This window comes from Macaca fascicularis, chromosome X, assembly GCF_037993035.2.
Source record: "Macaca fascicularis isolate 582-1 chromosome X, T2T-MFA8v1.1".
In the NCBI taxonomy this organism is placed as follows: Eukaryota; Metazoa; Chordata; class Mammalia; order Primates; family Cercopithecidae; genus Macaca; species Macaca fascicularis.
In genome coordinates this window covers 3,043,551-3,065,450 of record NC_088395.1, presented here as the reverse complement: position 1 = coordinate 3,065,450, position 21,900 = coordinate 3,043,551, and the positions used below count along the sequence as shown (strand labels likewise).

The 21,900-nt window shown below is 42.5% G+C and overlaps 1 protein-coding gene across 1 annotated transcript in view; it reads left to right on the top strand.

The window, feature by feature from the left end:
• Nucleotides 1-80: 80 nt before the first annotated feature.
• Nucleotides 81-21,900, top strand: part of MXRA5 (matrix remodeling associated 5) — a 34,380-nt gene continuing 12,560 nt past the window's right edge. The window contains exons 1-4 of the mRNA XM_005592897.4: nucleotides 81-700; nucleotides 3,386-3,601; nucleotides 17,027-17,156; nucleotides 17,390-17,780. Of these exons, the coding sequence (XP_005592954.3) occupies nucleotides 654-700; nucleotides 3,386-3,601; nucleotides 17,027-17,156; nucleotides 17,390-17,780 (784 nt within the window). The 5' untranslated portion in view covers nucleotides 81-653. The remainder of the gene's footprint in view (nucleotides 701-3,385; nucleotides 3,602-17,026; nucleotides 17,157-17,389; nucleotides 17,781-21,900) is intronic.

Below are 21,900 nucleotides of genomic sequence, written 5' to 3'. Positions count from 1 at the left end.
CGGGCGCCGGGGAGTCCCGGAGAGGCGGGAGGGCGTGGCGGCGGCTCTCACGTTGCAGCCCTGCCTGCAGCTAGCTGGATGCCGGCGGGGCCAGCCCGCTCCTGCCTGCACACGGGCCGGGAAGAGCTGCCAGAGAAAACGCCGTCTGGCCGGGAGAAGCGCAAACCCTGCTCCTTCTCTCTCTCCTGAAAGGAACGGAAACGTTCCCAGCGCTGCTTAGGCGCTCTCCAAGCGCGGACTCAACTGCGGCTCTCACCGCGCTCCCTGCATCTCACCGTTCTCTCCTGGGTCTCCAGACTTCTCTCTGACAAAGAGCCCTCCTTCCCCGAGCCGCCTGCGGTTCTTGCAGCGGGAGTGGGCGAGGCATGCCCACCCGGGCCCAGGCGCAATGAAGACGCAAGAAGAAGGCTGAGCGCAGAGCGGCGCGGCCAGGGTCCCTTGGCTCGGGCCCGCGCCCCGTCTCCCCGGGGTGGGGCAGGGTGGGGGTGTGCCGAGGCGTGGACTTGGGGAAGCCTTGCAGTGCCGGGAATAAAAGGGCGCCGGCTCGCTGTGCCGCGCTGGGAAGCCGAGCTGCCTCACCCCTGGCCCCGGGAAGGGCATGACCCCGGCAGACTCCGACTCCCGGCCGTGACTCGCGCGCCCCAGCTCGGTGGATGCTCTCGGCGCACCGCTCCCGTGTGCGGCGGCTTCTCAAGGACAGGTGAGGACCCAGGGTGGCCAGGGCGCCCCAGGGCTGCCGTTTCTGCCCGCAGGGGGTGAAGGGATTTGAGACACCCAAGGGAAAACTGGGGGTAAAGGACCTGCATGCAGGTAGGTTGCACCGTTCCCCAGCACTGTTTGAAGTTGCTAAGAAATCAGGATACCTGAATTCCTGCAAATTTAAGTAACTAAAGATCAGTTAGGGAGGAGAGCCGGATCTTGAAGGAGGATGCACTGAATAGGTCTAATTAAGCCCAGACATCCCATGCCTCCTTTCCTCCCTCTCCCCAACGCGCTCCCCATCCCTCGCTCTCTCTGGAGACCTTCAACCCGGCCATCCCGCGTTTCTGGGAAGCTGCCAACGGAATTCCTAAGTGAAGCCCACTCTGCTCTTGCAATCGGTGGGGGAAAGGGCACTTGAGGAGCCTCTTTCCAAGTTGCTCAGGCTGTGGCTACTTCAAGTCTCCTCTCCCTCTTCTCTTCCCCCATTCCTTCCCCGCCTCTTTCCTCCTACCCTTACCCAGGCTTTCCCTGGAAAGGGGACAACCCAACGCCTAGAGTGAGCTGAGCCATGCAAAAAAACCGGGACAGTCATCACGCAGATAGAAGGGGTTTGATGTCCGAGTCCCGGGTGGCGGGGACTCGCAGGGCCACCCCAGCCGCATTCCGGGAAAGCGCGTAATTCACCCCGCAGCCAGCTCGACGCGACTCAGCGGACTCTGGAAGCTGGCCAGGGGCTCAGGGCTGCCCGCCCGGCCACTCCAGGTTGTCCGCCCCGGGCCAAAAAGAAAGTAGACGGCCTCACGCCCCCACCCCTGCTTCCCGACGGGATTCGCAGACCGTCTCTGGCGGCCTAACTGGCGCGTGGCCGCTTTCTCCCCGGCGGAGAGACCCGACCCCGCGTCCCTGGGATTAGGGTTGTCTGGGGGCGAGTTTCCTGGGTCTCCCGAGAGGTTGGTGCCGGGGAGGGGGCGGAGGGAGGCCGGACAGGGAGTTGGGGCTGAAGAGTCCTCTGGAACGCCCGGGCCAAGTCCGCCCGCCGGCACAGGACGCTGGGGACTGGCGCGGCTGCCCTTGGAACCAGCCCACCGCCGAGGTCAGGCGCGCAGGCAGGGGCGGGGAAAGCCCGGGCTCTGGCGAGAGAGGAAACTCCGAGGACTTTTGCAGAGCTGCAGGAGCTGGTTTGTTCCAGCGCTCAGAGGCGGAACCCGGAGTTGTTTTTTTGCAAAGCTACCTGTGTGCAATCAGTTCTTTATGGGCAGCTGAAGGGAGACGCGCCCCCGGGCTTAAGAGGATAACCTTTTCTAGGCCACTTAAAGGCAGGGAAAGCTGCAGGTTTGGGATGCTCCTCTCTTATAGGAAGGGTTTTAGATTTTTATTTTTATTTTTTGAGACGGAGTTTCGCTCTTGTTGCCCAGGCTGGGGTGCAATGGCTCGATCTCGGTTCACCGTAACCTTCGCCTCCCGGCTTCAAGCGAATCTCCTGCCTCAGCTTCCCGGGCAGCTGAGATTTCAGGCATGCGCCACCACGCCCGGCTGATTTTGTTTTGTTTGTTTGTATTTTTTTTTTAGTAGAGACGGGGTTTCTTCATGTTGGTCAGACTGGTCTCGAACTCCCGACCTCAGGTGATCCGCCCGCCTTGGCCTCCGAAAGTGCTGAATGACAGACGTGAGCCACTAAGCCTGGCCTGGATTTTAGAATTTTTAATCAGCAGTTCGCGCTCGTTCAGAACCCGGGCGAATGGGCAGGCGCGTGTTTGTTGTGTATCCCTATTTACTTTCCATGTGTGCCACTATTTTTAAGTGAACGCCATTTAAGAGATGACAAAAGGTTAGATGACATAGGCATTGCCAGGGCACGAAGAAAATGATCACCGCCATTCTAAATGAAGTAGCTGATGCAATCTAGCATTTACCCGAGCTTTTCCATTTTTTAGTGACTCCATTTTTTTTTTCTGTTTGCCTGAATATATTTCATAAGCAGTCCCTTCCTGTTTATTGAATGATCAGAGGTTCCCCCAAACTTCCTCCCCAATTAACAGCAACTCTAAATCATCACAAAAACTCGCTGGCTTTTCCAAGAAAAATAAATAAATAAATAAATAAATAAAATAAAATAAAGATAGTAAATAAACCCAGAAATAACAGGATGAATATCCTCCTAGCAAATGCCTCTTTAAGCTCTTCAAGAAGCTAGAATTAAAGGTTTGAGAAATATCATTAAAGGAAAGAATACGAATACACTTTTCTTGGGATGTTTTAAATTCAAATATATGCAATATATAATAGCTCAGTCGTTGTTGGAGGCAGAAACATAATATTTTATTATTTCTTTTATTATAGAAACATAAATATAAACCTCTCTTTTTCTTGTTTCTCTCTCTCGCTCTCTCCTCTCTCTATTTCATACCCACAATTACAGAGTGCAAGATAGATTTCCAAATCATAGTATCCAAGCCAAGAATCAGGACTATATTCTATAGTCATGATTAAAGTGAATGGTGAAAAGTTTAGAAAAAAACATGTTTCATCCTTCTCAATTCCCATGGTTTAAGCATCACTACAACACATCGTGTGAAGTCCTGGGAAGCTTGAAACCCTGATGCACAATTCAAATTTAAAAATTGCCCACAGGAAATCGGTGCTACTGTGAATAAGCGCATCTCTTTTCCTTGTTCTACCTCAGGTATCCGAGAATCAGGCACCCCGACAAGATGCCCAAGCGCGCGCACTGGGGGGCCCTCTCCGTGGTGCTGATCCTGCTTTGGGGCCATCCGCGAATGGCGCTGGCCTGCCCGCATCCTTGTGCCTGCTACGTCCCCAGCGAGGTCCACTGCACGTTCCGATCCCTGGCTTCCGTGCCTGCTGGCATTGCTAAACACGTGGAAAGAATCAATTTGGGGTTTGTACCACCTTCTTCCCGAACCATTCCACTGTTAGTGCGTGCGTCTTGATCTGGTTTTGCATGTTTGTATGTGCATTTACTTAACTTCATATGTGCATTTCCTCTGTGTAGCTCTGTCGAGAATTATGGAGCTGCAGATGGGCAGAATAGAGAGGAGACCTTTTAGTTACGCTAAACGCAGCTTTTTCGATGATTATCTGAATATATCCATCAGCTGCCACTGCTGTGAGGTCTATCAACGAGCAGCATGAACAACTTTAGAGTTTGTTGAAAAATTCCCTTGATACCATTTCTTTAATACATTGTTAAGGTGAATGAATGAGACACACACTTAAACATATGAAGATGATTTAAACAGACTTCAGCAACGATTTAAGAATAATAAAAATAAGTAGAACATCTGTGCCATTTTATAAGTCATGTAGATGATAGAATTGTGACTTTGAGGCAGTAAAAGAATTCCTGCAGATTTTGGCTATTAAAAATATCAACATCTTTTTTAAAACATATTTTGATGTGGGGTGCCAGGTAAAATTTTAATATATTGGTTTCATTTTATACACACGAATGTTTCGTGGACCTAACTGTTAGTCGCTATGATCTACAGGTACTCAACTGCAATTTTAATAGTCAACAATCATTTGGAGTTCTTCAACAAAATGTATTAGCTACTTTCTAGCGTCTATCCCCAGAACAACCGATTAAATTAGTGTTTGAGAAGTATCCACCATGGAGATGTTTTAATAAAAGTAAAATGGTCAGATTTGAGCCAATGCAAAATAACTGTAAATGTACCTGGACATCTTATAGAACAAAGTTAAAAAAAAAAAAAAACTCTCCTCTATTGACAGTGGTAGAAGAAGAGAATGAAACATTGACATAATAAGATGGAAATTTCTCTATTGACAGTGGTAGAGTCAGAATGAAACATTGAGGGAGTAAAATGGAAACTTCCCTATTGACAGTGGTAGAACAAGAGAACAAAATGTTAAGGGAATAAGATAATAATTTCCCTAACCCATGGCAACAGACGATTAAATAGGTTTCTCAATGAAATGCTGTTAGACTCTAGGAGTTGACCATCTGAACATCCAACCACAACGATGATAGCTCATTGGGGAAAACAGCCTGGCGTTGCCAGAGGAGGGAATAGTAACATGTAAGCCAGCTTCCCTTTTCACAATCTTGTAATTTATCAGGACACATTTCTTGTGTAATGGAAGTAAGAAAAAGGGAAGAGGTGCTAAAGCCCATTTGATTTATTTATTTATTTATTTAACTTTAAGTTCCAAGATACATGTGCAGAGTGTACAGGTTTGTTACACAGGTGTATGTGTGCCCTGGTGGTTTGCTGCACCTATTGACCCATCCTCTATGTTCCCTCCCTTCACCCCCCACCCCCCAGCAGGCCCCAGTGTGTGTTGTTCCCCTCCCTGTGCCCATGTGTTCTCAGTGTTCAACTCCCATTTATGAGTGAGAACATGCAGCATTTGGTTTTCTCTTCCCCTTGTTAGTTTGCTGAGGATGATGGCTTACAGCTTCATCTACATCCCTGGAAAGGACAAGATTTCATTCCTTTTTATGGCTGCATAGTATTCCATGGTGTCTATGTACCACATTTTCTTTATCCAGTCTATCATTGGTGGGCATTTGTGTTGGTTCCATGTCTGCTAAAGCCTGTTTGAATCCTGGGGGATGGCGCATGTGATATTTGCAGAACAGAAAGTGGAGCTTTAACTGTAACTTCTTTTTCTTCCGCCCTTGGGGTGCAAAATGGCTCTGTCTAGGAATTGTTTTTTATACATGAACCATTTTAACACATGGTCCCACTTGCTGGGATTAGCCACCTCGTCTCTCAAATCCGGCACCTTGGCAGGTCCCATGCTGGGGGCACCATCAGCCGGGACTTGGTGGAACCCTCTAAAAAGCATGGGGCTGATGCAGAAATATATATATATATAGAGGTACTTCCTGCACAGCAGGTTTGTGTGTTTGTGTTGGGTGTTGGGAAGGGGGCTATCAGGCTGGAAATGAGGGTGGGGACAGTCCCTGCATGCACCCTCCCCAAAGAGGTGATTTGTTTAATGGCTTGAGACTCATAGCACCAATAAGACTATTACCTCTGAAGTTGTTTGCATCTCATTTACAGTTTCTGGGATGCTTTTCTTCCCATTCATTTTTAAACTGAAGTACTTTGTGAGAGCAAAACATAACTAACCTCTAAATCACAACACCGTTTCTGATGGTTTCATTTTAAACAACTCACAATAAAGATTGACTTTAACATGGGAATAAAACAGACAAACCAACATGTTAATGTTTCTTTTTCCTATTGATGCCAGTAATATCTAGAGACAGTTTTCTGTAATATTAAAAAGAAAAGAAAAATATAAAAAACCCTAGAGAATCACTTCACTGTATCAACATCTATTACCTCCATCTAGTTTAATTTGTAACATGAATTAATATACTACTTGAAAAAATCACTAATAATATCATAGTAGCATTGTTTTAGAAAAATCCACCTCAAATTAGGGAATGAGTCTGGCATCTTGCATCTTTTTGGGGAAAAAACTGAAGCAAGAGCAATGTCTAACAGATAAAACTCGGAGACTGATCTGTGTTTTAGCAGTCTGGAGAAAATATAAGACTCTCAAGGAATAAGGAATTGTTGGCCAAGTGTTCATGAATCCTTCTATTCCCACACAGCTGTTTTTAGGGTTCTTTGTCAGCATTGCTGTTTCCTGCTTGGACAAACTAAAAGCATTTCTGAAAATTGCTTTCCAAATATTTTTTCCAGGAGCCAACAATATAGCATCCACTTAGAGATGGATTTACAGACTCTTAAATATTTTTTTTCTCTTGATTAAAAGACTGGTTTTGATGATGCCTTTCTGCAGCTTTGACAAGGGCCATACTTGCCTATTTTATTTTAAGTTCTGCCTTGTGATATTAACCGGAACCTTTGACATAATTTTGCAAATATTGTCTGCCATAAACATTTCACAGAATTGGTTATACATTCAGTGATTGCCAATCAATAGTGATGAAGGTAGTCTGGAATGTAAGCCAAAGGGCTAATGAGCCACCGAACTGCACTTCATGCAGGGTCATCCCAGTCTCCAGTTAGATTCTGTTCCCTGAGTGTGGTGCTCATTTCCCAGACTCTCTGCTGATTTTTAGAAGGATGCAAAAAGGGGACATGTATACCCTCGGGTTCTGAAAGGGGGTACTCAGGTGATTCCCCAGGCTTCTGTCTATTCCAGAATATCTACCCCATTCTCACGTCTGGCATCCTTGGCATCTGCATCTACAAGCTCTCTAATGCCCCTTAAAAACAAGCAGGGGGGCCCGGCGCGGTGGCTCACACCTGTAATCCCAGCACTTTGGGGGGCCAAGGAGGGCGGATCACGAGGTCAAGAGATCGAGACCATCCTGGGTAACACGGTGAAACCCCGTCTCTACTAAAAAATACAAAAAATTAGCTGGGCATGGTGGCGGGCGCCTGTAGTACCAGCTATTCCGGAGGCTGAGGCAGGAGAATGGCGTGAACCCGGGAGGTGGAGCTTGCAGTGAGCCGAGATCGCGCCACTGCACTCCAGCCTGAGCGACAGAGCGAGACTCCGTCTCAAACAAAACAAACAACAACAACAACAACAAACAAGCAGAGGGAAGATGACAGGGTCAGACAGGTTTACTGAGCTGATGTGGAGCCCGTTCCAGACTTTGGGTGCCTTCCCGAACAGGGGGATTTATTCAGATGTGAAGGGAAATGAACCAGTATTGATCCTTTGTTCCTATCTTCCCTTCTTCTCCACCTTGATAGTTGTCATCAAATTTCTCAGGTTAAATTTGACATTCAGCTATCCATGGCTTTAGTATGAGCCATTATGTTTTTCTCAATATCTCTCTCTCTCTCTCTCTCTCTCTCTCTTATCTATCTATCATTTGCCTATTACCTGTCTACCTACCTATCATCTGTCTCTATCATCAATCAACCAATCTATTTCTCTACCTATATCTATATCTATCTATCTGTCATGCATCTGCCTCTCACCTATCTACCTACCTATGATCTATCTCTATCATCAGTCAATCTATCTCTCTACATACCTATCATCTATCTATCAATCTATTGATCTATGTATCATCTGTCTGCCTATCACCTACTTATCATGTATCTCTATCATCTATCTATTGATGTACTTATTCTATCTATCCATCTATCTGTCTATCTATCATCTATTAATCTACCTATCTATTCTCTATCATCAATTTATCAATAATCTGTCTACCTACCTATCATCTCTATCAATCAATCTATCTCTGTCTATCATGTATTCTATTTATCTATCTATCTATCTACCTACCTATCATCTATCACGTGTCTATCATCTATGTACCTGTCATCTATCTCTATCATCTATCAATCTGTCTGCCCATATATTATCTATGTATCTATGTACTTATCTATCATCTGTCTGCCTATCTACCTATCTATCTGTCATCTGTCTGCCTATCTATCTATCTATTATCTATCTATTGTATCTATCATCTGTCTGCCTGCCTATCTATCTATCTATCTATCTATCTATCTATCTATCTATGTATCTATCTATCATCTATCTATGACAGTAGTTAGCAACAATGGATGAGTTTGCCCCTGGAGAACATTTGGCAACATCTGGAGACCTTTTTGATGACCACAACTATGGAAGGAAAACATATCACACCCTTGAAGTAAAATGTGCTGAGGAACATCCAGCTGCTTCTGACCCACTTCAGAGACTGAGCCTCAGAACCCTATCTCCTCTCTCTGAAGATCTGCCTCCTTCTTCTGGGCTCTGTTCAGGTGATATTATTTACTCCCGGAGCTCTATTCCATTGGTCGGTTGGCCAGTCTTGCCTGAACGTGTATCTTGGGTCTCCATCTTGGTCTTGAGCCCTATTATCCCCTTAGATTCTTACAAAATTCTCAAACATCCCATGGCAAATACAGCTTTGAATTCTTTCCCCAACACCTGTCTCTTCCAGCCTTTGCTGTCCAGCAAATGGTAGAATCCACCCACTTGCTCCCCTCCAAGCAGAAGTCCTTCCCCCAAGTTTGTCCTCATTCTCACTCCCACCACTCAGCAATGCCTGCTGGCTCTTCCTCTAAGTACATTTGGAAATGTTCTGTGTGCCTTCATGTTTACTGCCACACCTGGTCATGAATCCAACATCCCTCAATATCTCTGCAGGATTCACCACATTTCTGCCTCCTTCTCTTGCCCAGCTCTGACACGTTCTCCAGCTCTGACACGTTCTCCAGGTAGTGGCCAACATTGCTGTTTTAACACATACTTCAGTTCATGTCACTCCCTTACTTAAACCCTCCAATCACTCCCTTTTGCACCTGGTGTGAAGAAAACATAGTCCTTCCCATGTTTTCTCAGCTCTTAGTTAACCTGGTCCCTGACATTCTCACTTACTCATCTGATACCATTATTTCCCCTGCTTGCTGTATCTAGTGAAATGTCAGCATCCAAGAAATGGAAAAGGATTTTGATGCTGACATCAGTTCACCTCTGTGTGTTCAAAATTCCAGATAGATTACTAAATCTAGAATCCTAAATAACAATAAAGAAAGCACATCTGCCCAAAGATTATCTATGATTAGAGCAGGGTTTCTTCACCTCAGCATAACTGACATTTGGGGCACTATTACCATTTTGGATAGGATCATTACTTTATGTGGTTGTCCTGTGCATTGTAAGACTTTGAGCAGCTTCCCTGACCTTCACCCATTAGATGCCAGTAGCACCCCCTTCCGTAGTTGTGATCACCAAAAATGTCTACACATGATGACAAACGTTCCCTAGAAGCAAATTTACCCCTGTTTGAGAACTACTGCCATAGATAGAAAATAGACAGACAGACAGACAGATAGATGATAGAATGATAGAGTGATAGATTGATAGATAGGATGATAGACTGATAGATGACAGAGATAGATGATAGGTAGGTTGTTGATAGATAGATAATAGGATAATAGATAGATGATAGATATGATAGAATGATAGCTAGATAAGATGATAGACTGATAGACTGATAGATGATAGAGATAGATGAAAGCTAGGTATGTTGATAGGTAAGTGATTGGATGATAGATAGATAGAATAGCTATACATATATAGAAAGATGATACATAGATGATAGATGTCTTGGATGGATAGATAATAGATGATAGATAGATGTGATGGATACATAGATATTAGATAGATAGATGCCATGAATGGAACAATAATAGATGATAGATAAATAGATAGATATATGTGACGGATGAATAGACATATGATAGATGCATAGAGAGATAATAGATGATAGGATAATAGGTAGATGATAGAATAATAGCTAGATAGGATGATAGACTGATAGATGATAGGGATAGATGAAAAGTAGGTATGTTGGTAGGTAGATGATATGATGATAGATAGATAGATGGAATAGATAGAGATACATAGATAGATGATAGATAGGTGGATAGATAGATACAGAGATACATAGATACATAGATAGATGCGATGGATAGATAATAGATGATAGATGTGATGGATGATAGATACATGATTGATAGATAGAAAGATGGATGTGATGGATGGATAGATAATAGAAGATAAATAGATATGATGGATGAATAGATATATAATTGATATACAAATGATAATAGATAGATGCTTGATAGATGATAGGATGATGATAGATGGATTGATAGAGAGATAGAGAGGATTATAGATAGATTGATAGATGATAGGTAGGTAGGTAGGTAGATAGATAGATAGATAGATAGATAGATACAGACAGAGAGACAGATAGACAAATTTGCACATGCTAAGGTAAGGTTACCAAATTTCTGCAATCTTGATGTTTAGGACTCAATCATTCTGGGTTGTAGGGGCCATCATGTGCACTACAGGATGTTGAGCAGCATCTCTATAGAGAACAAATCAATGGCTGTGCCATAAAGCGGGCAAGTTTGGTGAGTCTAAGGAACAGAAAGATGGCCAATAACTCTGAACTTTATGACAAACAGCAAAAACCAGAGAGCTAACTAATTGTCCACTATGGAATATTCTTCTAAAATGATGAGGCCATGCCCAAGTGGACCAAGAATGAATCACTGGAAATAGAAGGAGGCATCTTGGAGCTGAGAGTTAAGAAAGTGAATGAACTATAAGTCAACCCATAATGGAGTGAAACACTGAGGCAGCACCCAAACCAAGTTCCTAATCAGGGTCAACAAACCAAACAGTGGGCTTTTGTATAAAGCAATGAAAATCTCTGGGTGTCTTCCTCCATTGGGAATGCCTTGCCCCAAGAGAGGTGTACACGGTCACATCCCTTTGTTTCTTAAGCCCTATTTCAAATCTCAGCTCCCCAGAGAGCACTGCCCTAGACATTGGCCCATCAAACCCCTTCTACTCTCCTTCCTGTGCTTTAATTATTTTCTTATGAAATTTACAACTACCGGAAATGATCTTTTTCATTATTTTTACCCTTCTAGTCATCCTTCTTGCTAAGAGAGCTGAGCCCTTGCCTATTTGGTTGACCCACCCAGAATAGTAAGTTGCAGACACACAAAGCTCAAATTATAGCTGTGATTGCGTTGCAGAATGATTCCATGCATGTAGAATCTCTAGCAGACATTGTTTCATATTGAGGGAAGTTCAAACAGCATCTGCCTTATTTTTCCTTTTATTTCTCCATCTCTAAAAGCATTAAAGCTTGTTTTCAGAGCCCACTATATCCTGAAGGCACATACAAAGCTGACCTGTACAATGTTTTTGCAATTTTTTAAAGTAAAATTCAAATGATATGGCATTCACCCTTGTAGACTCTACAACTCAGTGCCATTTAGTACATTCAAACTATTGTGTACTCATCATCTCTATCTCGTTCAAAACATTTTCACCACCCCGAAAGGAGACCTCATATCCATTAAGCAGTCATTCTCTACTCCGTCTCCTCCTCCAGCCTTTGGGAACCACTGCTTTGTTTTCTGTCTCTATGAATTTGACTATTCTGAACATTTCATATACACGGAATCATACAATAGATCAGCGGTCCCCAGCGTTTTTGGCACCAGGGACCAGTTTCATGGAAGACAATTTTTCCACAGACAGGGTTGGGGAGGGGGTGGTTTTGGGATGACTCAAGTGCATTACATTTTTGTGCACTTTATTTCTATTATTATTACATTGTAATATACAATGAAATAATTCTACAATTCACCATAATGTAGAATCAGTGGGAGCCCTGAGCTTATTTTCCTTCAACTAGACAGTTCCCTCTGGGGGTGACAGGAGACAGTGACAGATCATCAGACATTAGATTCTCATAAGGAGTGCGCAACCTAGATCCCTCGCATGCGCTGTTCAGAATAGGATTTGTGCTTCTCTGAGAATCTAATGCCGTCGCTGATCTGACAGGAAATGGAGCTCAGGCAGTAATGCCAGCAACGGGGAATGGCTGTAAATACAGATGAAGCTTTGCTGGCTCACCCACTGCTCACCTCCTGCTGTGCAGCCTGGTTCCTAACCGGTCCGGTACTGCTCTGTGGCCCGGGGTTCGAGGACCACTGCAACAGGTGACCTGTAACGGCTTCTTTCAGTGAACAACAGGTTTCAAGGGTCACCCACATGGTAGCCTGTGTCAGAGCTTCATTCCTCTTTGTAGTGTGCATCTTGAGCAATGAATATTGCCACTGCATAGTGATTTTGCAGAAAGTCAATTTAAAGAGTGAATGAGAAAATGTGTCAGGTAGACTTCTACTCTGTAGTCGGTGACTCTGAAACATACATTTAGACTCTCTTTGCTTCTCACTCACGTGCATTGCATTTTTCCTCATAGTTGGTATTTCAGTCAAACAAAAACCTGTGAACAATTCTGAGGATGCCATCGGCAAACCCATCCTGTAAGACTTTCTTGGCCCCCTCTTATGTGCTGGATCATTTTTGCTTGTGTTTAAATAAGAAGAAATAAGGTCTTCTTTTAAAAATAAAAATGGCGGCCGGGTGCGGTGGCTCATGCCTGTAACTCCAGCACTTTTGGAGGCTGAGACAGGCAGATCACCTGAGGTCAGGAGTTTGAGACCAGCCTGGCTAACATGGTGAAACCATGGGTCTACTAAAAATACAAAATTAGCCAGGGGTGGAGGCACACGCCTGTAGTCCCAGCTACTCGGGAGGCTGAGGCCGGAGAACTGCTTGAACCCGGGAGGCAGAGGTTGTAGTGAGCCGAGATGGCACCACTGCACTTCAGCCTGAGTGACAGAGGGAGACTCCATCTCAAATGAATAAATAAATAAAATAAAACAAAAATAATAAAAAATAAAAAATGGCAACTTAGTATGGTCATTATGCATGATTGGCACTTCATTTACCCACAAGATGGGAACAAAAAAACCCTGCAAACACAGCAACAGCAACAATAATGTCCCATTATAGAGGAAGGGAGACTCATAGAAGACACTGAATACATCCAAGAATACACAGTCACTATGGTAAAATACAGGTATCTTGAGACCAAAGCTTCACCTTGCATTCAGAGACTGAGGCGGGAGAGGCTATCAATATCTACTTGACACTTTATTTTATTTAGTGAGTTGAAACATATGTAATCAGGCTGCAAAGTTCCTTGAAACATAACATGGCAAAGAATGAATTAGAAATGTATCAGGTAGATTTCTACTCTGGAGTCAGCTGAAATCAGGTCTGAAATTGGTCACTTGAGTGTCTCTGAGAAGAATCATTGAATGGACGTGTTTACGAATAGTATGATTCCTGTATGATTTTTACATTATTCATATTATATATAAATTTTTGAACATCTGAATATGTTTTCATTGAATGTCTTTATTCATATAATATATTGCTCATTATTCCCCTGCCTAACTACATTTTAGTTGCCATTTTTAACTCACAGATTTTTATCATGTCTCTTTTTGTGTCTTGCTTGGCTGTGACTTTCCCTTTGATCTCCCTGGTGTCAGCTTTGTTGTACCTATTCCCTCCAGAAACTCTTTAGCAGCCCTTGACACAGAGCAATGTCTGAGTGGCTGCAGACATTATGTCCTTTAACCCACACATGGCTCTCTGAAAAAAGAATCCTCAGCAACATTACTAATGAAGAATTTGAGCTTCCAAAAAGCTTGGTAACTTCTCTGGGATAACCAGCAGGCAACGTGAAGTGTGCCTGACCTCAAAACATGAGGCCTGGCCAGGTGTGGTGGCTGACACCTGTAATCCCAGCACTTTGGGAGACCGAGGCGGGTAGATCACTTGAGCTCAGAAGTTCAAGACCAGCTCGGGCAACATGGTGAAACCCCATCTCTACTAAAAATACAAAAATTAGCCAGGTGTGGTGGTGTGTGCTTGTAGTCCCAGCTATTCAGAAGGCTGAAGTGGGAGGATGGCTTGAGCCCAGGACACAGAGGTTGCAGTGAGCCGAGACTGTGCCACCACACTCTGGCCTGGACACCAGAGCCAGACCCTGTCTTGAGAGAGAGCGAGAGAGCAGGAGAGAGTTTTCTATGCTTCTATCTCAGCTCTACACCCTGGGACCCCCATTCCCCACGCAGCTTGCAGGAGTCAACACCTTCCTTCCCCTTTATTACACTCCGCAGGAAACTGCTGAGCTCATGATTGGAAAAATGCACCTCTTTCTTCTCTTACGTGGAATTTTACCCACTAAGGAGGTTCATGGTCCTTAACATGAAATAAAACTTCATGCCCTTGAATTTCACTTATCTCTGCAGCATTATATTTCGGGGAGTTTTGTACCATGATTCCATACATTTGAATTCACTAAATAAAATACAACGTCAAGTTGATATTGACAGCTTCTCCTGCTTCAGTTAACAGTGTCTGAACGCAGGTTGAAGCTTTGGTCTCAAGATGCCTGGATTTCACTCTCACTGACTGTATTCTTGAATGCATTCAATGTCTTCTGGGAGTCTCCTCTTCAGTAATGGGGACATTATTGTTGTTACTGTGTTTGTTTGTGGAATATTTAAGTTCCCATCTTGTTTTAATAAGACCAAAATACCACTAGGTAGTAGCAAAAAAACTTTGGAATGGAACATTGCATGGTTTTACCTCCCTTTTTTCCTATTCCTTGAAAAATTTTGGAAAGTTTCTTTTTTTCTTTCTTTCTCACTTTTTTTTTTTTGAGATGGGGTTTTGCTCTGTTTCCCAGGCTGGAGTGCAGTGGCACAATCACAGCTCTCTGCAGCCTCGACCTCCTAGGTTCAAGTGGTCTTCTCTGCTTAGCCTCACCAGTAGCTGAGACCACAGGCATGCACCATCACACCCAACTCATTTTTGTATTTTTTGTAGAGATTAGGTCTCACTATGATGCCCAGGCTTGAACTCCTGGACTCAAGTGATCCTCTTACCTCAGCTTCCCAAAGTGCTGGGATTATAGGCATGAGCCGCCATGCCCAGCCTGGAAACTTTCTTGAATCTCAGTTTCTGCTGTGGAAAATTAGCCTGCTTCATGGGGTTTAGGTGATAAAGGGCAAAAAGCAATACAAAGAGGACAAGACTCACTTCCAGCTAAGTTTCCCACCTTCTATGGAATCCAAAGCATGTTCATAAGGTACACAAATAGCTATGAGCCCAATTCTTTTAATATTTTACCTCTCAGCAGTGTTAAATAAAGCAGAGCTTAGCTGACAACACACTGGAGTAATGCACTAAAAAGAAGAGTGGAAATGTCATCTAATGAAGAAGAGAGAACCACTATATATGATTGTTCATTGACTACATGAGTCAAAATGATGAACAGGAAATAGGATCATCTTCTACTATATTTTCCTCATGCGCCATATTGAATCTATACATTATTTCAATAAGATGGGATGCATTTCATTCCATCTGATGTTTTCTTTGCATAAATTGTTCTTAAAGAGAAGAATGCAATTATGAAAGGAGGTCTTTGAAAAGTTTGATGCAATCAAGGTGAATGGTTTTTGAAAATAGAGTTTATAAATTTCCTGCACTCAAAAATTTGTAGCTGAAAGGAGCTTCCTAAGGCTGGGTCTTAGGGGAGTCACAGCTAACCTGGTGTTTCTGTTGACTTTGGAATTGTAGTCCAGGTTTGGGCACATATGAGTATGAGAAAGTTGGACCATGCTAGCCTCTGCTGCATTTAGCTATGAGCTATTCACTTATGTTCTCTGCTAATTGATTTCCTTTTATTTAAGTGACAAGGAGAAGCAATGGATGATATCAGGCTAGATGTGTTATATCTCAGCAGAAACAGTGATTTATGGTAACAGCATGCAGGCTTCTCTATTCGTTTTTCAAATTGCTTATGCAGGGATCAAGTTTAAGCATTGTTGTATGCTATTACCAATATGGCAATGAGACATTTCTGAATTCGTCAAGAAAGCATCTTGACAATTATATACACAACAACAAAAAGCCAAACATTTCAAACAAAAAGAACTCCTCTTGAGGACAGGTTACAGGAAAAAACAAAACAAAAAAAGAAACCTAGCATGTCTACAAGTAACTTTGATCATCCGTCAGACATGGCAACCTGTCCATGGGAAATAAGAGTGTCGGTGTCTGTGGTCAACGTTTCTATTTGGCCCTTAGCATGAAGCTCTCTCCTTTCTTGCCATATGCAAAGCAAATTCCAATGCTGTGGATTTTCCCGTCCCTGCTAGCCATGTGTCCCTTCTTATTACTGTCACTTCAGCACAGAGTTTCCAAGAAAGAGACATGTGGAACAGCCTCATGTTGAATTCTAAATCCTACTGATGGACACCAAATAGCCTCCTGATCACATTAGCATATTCCAAGTCGAAGTTCTCCGTGAATGTTCCTTAACAGAACGAAGACAAATAAATATGTGTCACTTTTTTCTTGACCCCAGAGATAGGGACACAAAGGGATAAACATCTTTCGGAATGGCACCCCTATAACCTCAGAATCACTATTTCATGACCAGGTGCAGTGACCAGGCGCATGTTTGTAATCCCAGCACTTTGGGAGCCCAGGCAGGAGGATCACATGAGGCCAGGAGTTCCAGACCAGGCTGGGCACATATCAAGACCCTGTTTCTACAAAAATAAAAAATAAAAAATTAGCCAGGGATAGTGGCCTGTGCCTGTACTTCCAGCTACTTGGGAGGCTAAGGTGGGAGGATTGCTGGAGCCTGGGAGGTGGAGGTTGCAGTGAGCTATGATTGCACCACTGCACTCCAGCCTGGGTGACGGAGTAAGATTGTCATAAATAAATAAATAAATAAATAAATAAATAAACTCACCATTGTACTAATTTGCTCTTGGGCAGGCTAGAGAATGTTTCCCATGTGGGAGTTAAGCATTTGCTATTTATTTTCTTAATAATAATAATTATTATTACTATTCCTTAGGTTTAATAGCATACAGGCCCTGTCAGAAACTTCATTTGCAGGACTGACCAAGTTGGAGTTACTTATGATTCACGGCAATGAGATCCCAAGCATCCCCGACGGAGCTTTAAGAGACCTCAGCTCTCTTCAGGTAAACCCGCGGCATTTGTAAGTGTCACTAATTGCATCCTCTAAGACCAGTAATAAAGAATGGAAACTATGTCATTCTCCTTAATGATCAATAAAACGGCTATTTTTTGACATGAAAGACAAGTTCCATGTTATTATTCTCCAGCCCTTTGTACCGGTTTCTATTTGGGGCTGTGGCTTTTAAACTATAAACAGGAGCCTTTTGTTTTGTTTTGTTTTCCCCTGCCCTTGTAGGTTTTCAAGTTCAGCTACAACAAGCTGAGAGTGATCACAGGACAGACCCTCCAGGGTCTCTCTAACTTAATGAGGCTGCACATTGACCACAACAAGATCGAGTTTATCCACCCACAGGCTTTCAATGGCTTAACATCCCTGAGACTACTCCATTTGGAAGGAAATCTGCTCCACCAGCTGCACCCCAGCACCTTCTCCACGTTCACATTTCTGGATGATTTCAGACTCTCCACCATAAGGCACCTCTACTTAGCGGAGAACATGATTAGAACTCTTCCTGCCAGCATGCTTCAGAACATGCCGCTTCTGGAGAATCTTTACTTGCAGGGAAATCCGTGGACCTGTGATTGTGAGATGAGATGGTTTTTGGAATGGGATGCAAAATCCAGAGGTAAGAAGAGAGGAGAGTAGACCACTCCTAGCTGCACATTCTTTTATCTTTTTGGAGACGTTCCTTTCTCCAAGGTTCTTATATTGACTTATTCATCTTGCCTTGGATGAAATCTGAGCACCCAATCAGTAAGATAGGAACCCACACTTTAAACGTTACCACTTAAATGTTAAGCCACCTTCATTCCCCAATGCAAATGCAGTTATCCCTTAGTGAAATGTAGTGGTCAATGTAATCAGTTACATACAGGTGATGTGGGTTGCCATGGAATGGGTATCTGGAGAATCATGCCAGCCTTGAACTGCAGCTTAATGTGGGAAACTGGGACTGGGGAGGGGCTGTGAATGCATGTTCCATGAGAAAGTTACAAAGGATGCTTAGAAAAGAGCAGGCTGGTGAGGAGTGGCTACAAGGTCGTTATTTTATGGACAGGGAAGCGATGCTCAGTATTGATCCAGAGAGCTATGGCAACAACCAGGACTTATATGTAGCAGTTGCAACAAAGTAGATTGTGATTCCTTTCTCCCCTTCTTTCCTTCCTTCCTTCTTTCTCGCCTTCCTTCCTTCCTTCCCTCTTTCCTTCCTTCTTTCTCTCCTTCCTTCCTTCCTTCTTTCCTTCCCTCCTTCCTTCCTTCTCTCCTTCCTTCCCTCCTTCTCTCCTTCCTTCCTTCCTTCTTTCCTTCTTTCTCTCTTTCTCTCCTTCCTTCCCTGGTTCCCACTTTCCCTCCTTTACTCCTTCCTTCTCTCCTTCCTTCATTCCCTCCTTCTCTCCTTCCTTCCTTCTTTCCTTCCATCATTCTTTCCTTCCCTTCCTGCTTCCCACCTTCCCCCGCTCGCTTCTTCCTTCCTCCCTCCCTTTTTTCCTTCCTTCCTCCTGACTTCTCTCCTGCCTTCCTTTCTTCCTTCTGTCCTTTCTTTCATCCCTCCCTTCCTCCCTCCCTCCCTCCATCCTTTTCTTCCCTTTCTTCCTTCCTTCTTTTCTCCCCCTTCTCTAAGCCCTACCTTGCAACCTATCCCCATCCTCAGATTGCATTGTGTTTACCATATCCTGGATCTATTTCCTCAACTCCATTCTCACAGCCGCTGGCCTGGATCAGGCTCCTTTCCTTCTCTCTCTGGTAGGAAAGGGGAGCATTCTAAACAAGTGTCCCCATGGCCTTGTCAGCCCTGTTTTCCATCCACTCTCTACAAAGCAGTGAGAACATTTTTGCAGAATGTGCATCCAGCCAGGCCACACCTCTGCGTAACTGATTTTCATTGCTCTTAGGATAAGATGCACATTTGCACATTCCCTCCAAGAAGTCTCCACACAATGGTCGCTCCACCTGTCCCCACTATCCTCTAGCATGGTGGTCCCATTGTTCTACTTATTCATCTATTTCTAGCCACACTGTCTTCCCGTCTGTTCCTTGCAGCTTCTAAACTTATTTCCAACTCAACATCATTAGATTTGCTCAATTGCCTGCTTGGGAGTCTTTACTGCTAGACGTTCAAGAGGCTTGCTTTTTCTTAGCTTTTAGAGTTTCCTTCCAAGAGACCATCAAGCAATGGATGGAGGAAAGACAGAGGTATACCCACTTGTGAATGGTATTAACCAGAAAAGACACACACCTCCTCCACTCATATTCCATTCGTGAGAACCAGTCCTCACACCCCAGTGAATGCAAGGGAGCCTGAAAATGCATTTGGATGGCTATTTTGTAGCATTAGCACTACATTATGGATGTGGACCCATAAAACTTTGCTGGGCAAAGAACCATCTCTGCTACTGTCTGGAGATGCTCATGCATGTCTTTGTGTGTGCATGTCTATGCATCTATGTGTCTGTGTGCATGTGTGTACATCTGCATATGTGTAGATTTGCATGTATGTGAAATAAACCCAAGATTTTAAAGTATTAAAGTTAGTCTTATATAGTGAGCCTTTCTGAAGATTGCAATCCCAGAATCTTTCAGAGAGTTTCTGTTAGACTGTTCCATAGCAGTGTTTCAGCCCACAGCTTATACACAGGTGGTGGAGCTTCTGCAGGTGCTCAGAAGTCACATCAAATGTGGTCAGAATTCACATCAGATGTGCTCAGAGGTTACATTAGAGCTGATTCTCATCAAAGTTTGGGTGCCAGGGGACATCTGCTTACAGGTTACAGAGGCATAGTCATTAATCCTGCCAGACATTATGTTATGTGCAGAAAGAGGCAGGGGCTAGGAGCATTGAACTCATCTTTTCTAAAAGTGCAGTGATTCAGGCAAGTGACATGCGGACCTGTGCTCCATCCTGCTCATCATCTTCAGGGCATTCATTTATAGGCTGTGCTCATTCCCTGAACCCTGAAATTGAGCTGGCCAAGGGATTTTGTGAAATGCTGCTGATGTTTGCTGGTTTGTCTCACAGCATGTATGTGTGTGGGTATGAGTGTGAGTGTGTGTATGTGTGTTGGGGGGAGACGTGCAAAACAATCCTATTTGCATGTTGAGGTGTTTACTTTGAAAGTCACACAGAAAACCATGGTCAGGAGGGCAAAAGGAAAGATGGCAAAGCCAGTTAGGAGTTTTATAATTCTCCAAGTCATAGATGAAGCAGTATGACTGGCTTCTTCCCAATGTGAATGGGCAGAAGTAGGCAGAGGACTATTAAGAAAAACTCCTAGTCTTCCAGTTTCCCAAGCTGAGAGAGTATGCCATCACTTACTGAGATAGAACAGGCACGAGACTCTACATTTAGGTCAGGGAGAGAATATAAGTTTGTTTCGTAGATGTCAGTTCGAGGAGCCTTCATGCTATCTAAAAGGACATATAAAGAGGCAATGGGGTGTGGAACTCAGAGAATGTGTTTGGACTAGAGAAGCTCATAAGATAGTCATCACTGGCAGGTGGATGGTAATTGGAACCACACATGTGGGAGAGACCATTGATGCTGAAGCAGACCAGGAAAGAAAGGGGCTTAGGACCAAGTCAAGGAGGACCCAGTCAGCAAAGATTCAGGCAGAGGAGGAAGAGCAAGCAGTGACTGAGACTGAGTTGTGGCCAGAAAGGATGAAGAAAATTCCAGAGGATTTCATATCCAGGAGACTAAGAGGACAATGTGAACTCAAAAGCAAACCCTCTGCGAAGTATTTACTATAGAGAGAGTTATAAATATAGATATGGTTACCTAGATACATACATATTGATTATACATACATTATATTTATCTTGTATATATTATATATTATATATACATTATATATTATAAATGTATACATCTAGTTATAAATACAAATATAGTTACCTATATACATACATAATGATTACATATAAATTATATATTATGAATTTATAAATATACAGAGCTATAAATATAGATACAGTTCCTAGATACATACATATAGATTATATATAAATTATATATTATAAATTTATACATATATAGATATAAATATATAGTTCTTACATAGATACATATTGATTATATATAAATTGTATGTTATAAATTTATATAGAGTTATATATAGTTACCTAGATACATACATATTGATTATATATACATTATGTATTATAAATTTATAAATATATAGAGAGTTATAAATATAGACATAGCTACCTAGATACACATTGATTATATATATTTATATATAAACATATAAATTATGTATTATTATATGTTTATAAATTATTTATAATATAAATATGCTGATTATCTATTTATAAATATATATACATCTATACATTTATATATTTTTATGTAACAATTTAAAAAAGTAAATATGATGTGATACATGCCAAAGATTCTTCCTTTTATCCGAAAATGCTTTCACGGGTTTATATATTTATATCCATATATATTTATATATTATTTATATATATTTAGACATACATAAACATTGATTATATGTCTATATATCTACATATTAATACATATTATTGATATATCAATATATGTTTATATATTATGATAGATATATATCTATGTATTATATAAAAATATATCTATTATTTATGTATATATTATATAAACATATATCTATTAAGATAGATACATATTTGTATATATTGAGATAGATATATTTCAAGATTTTTTAATATATGTTGGTATATATATATATATCAAGATGAAAAAACAACAAAAAGTAGATATGATGTGA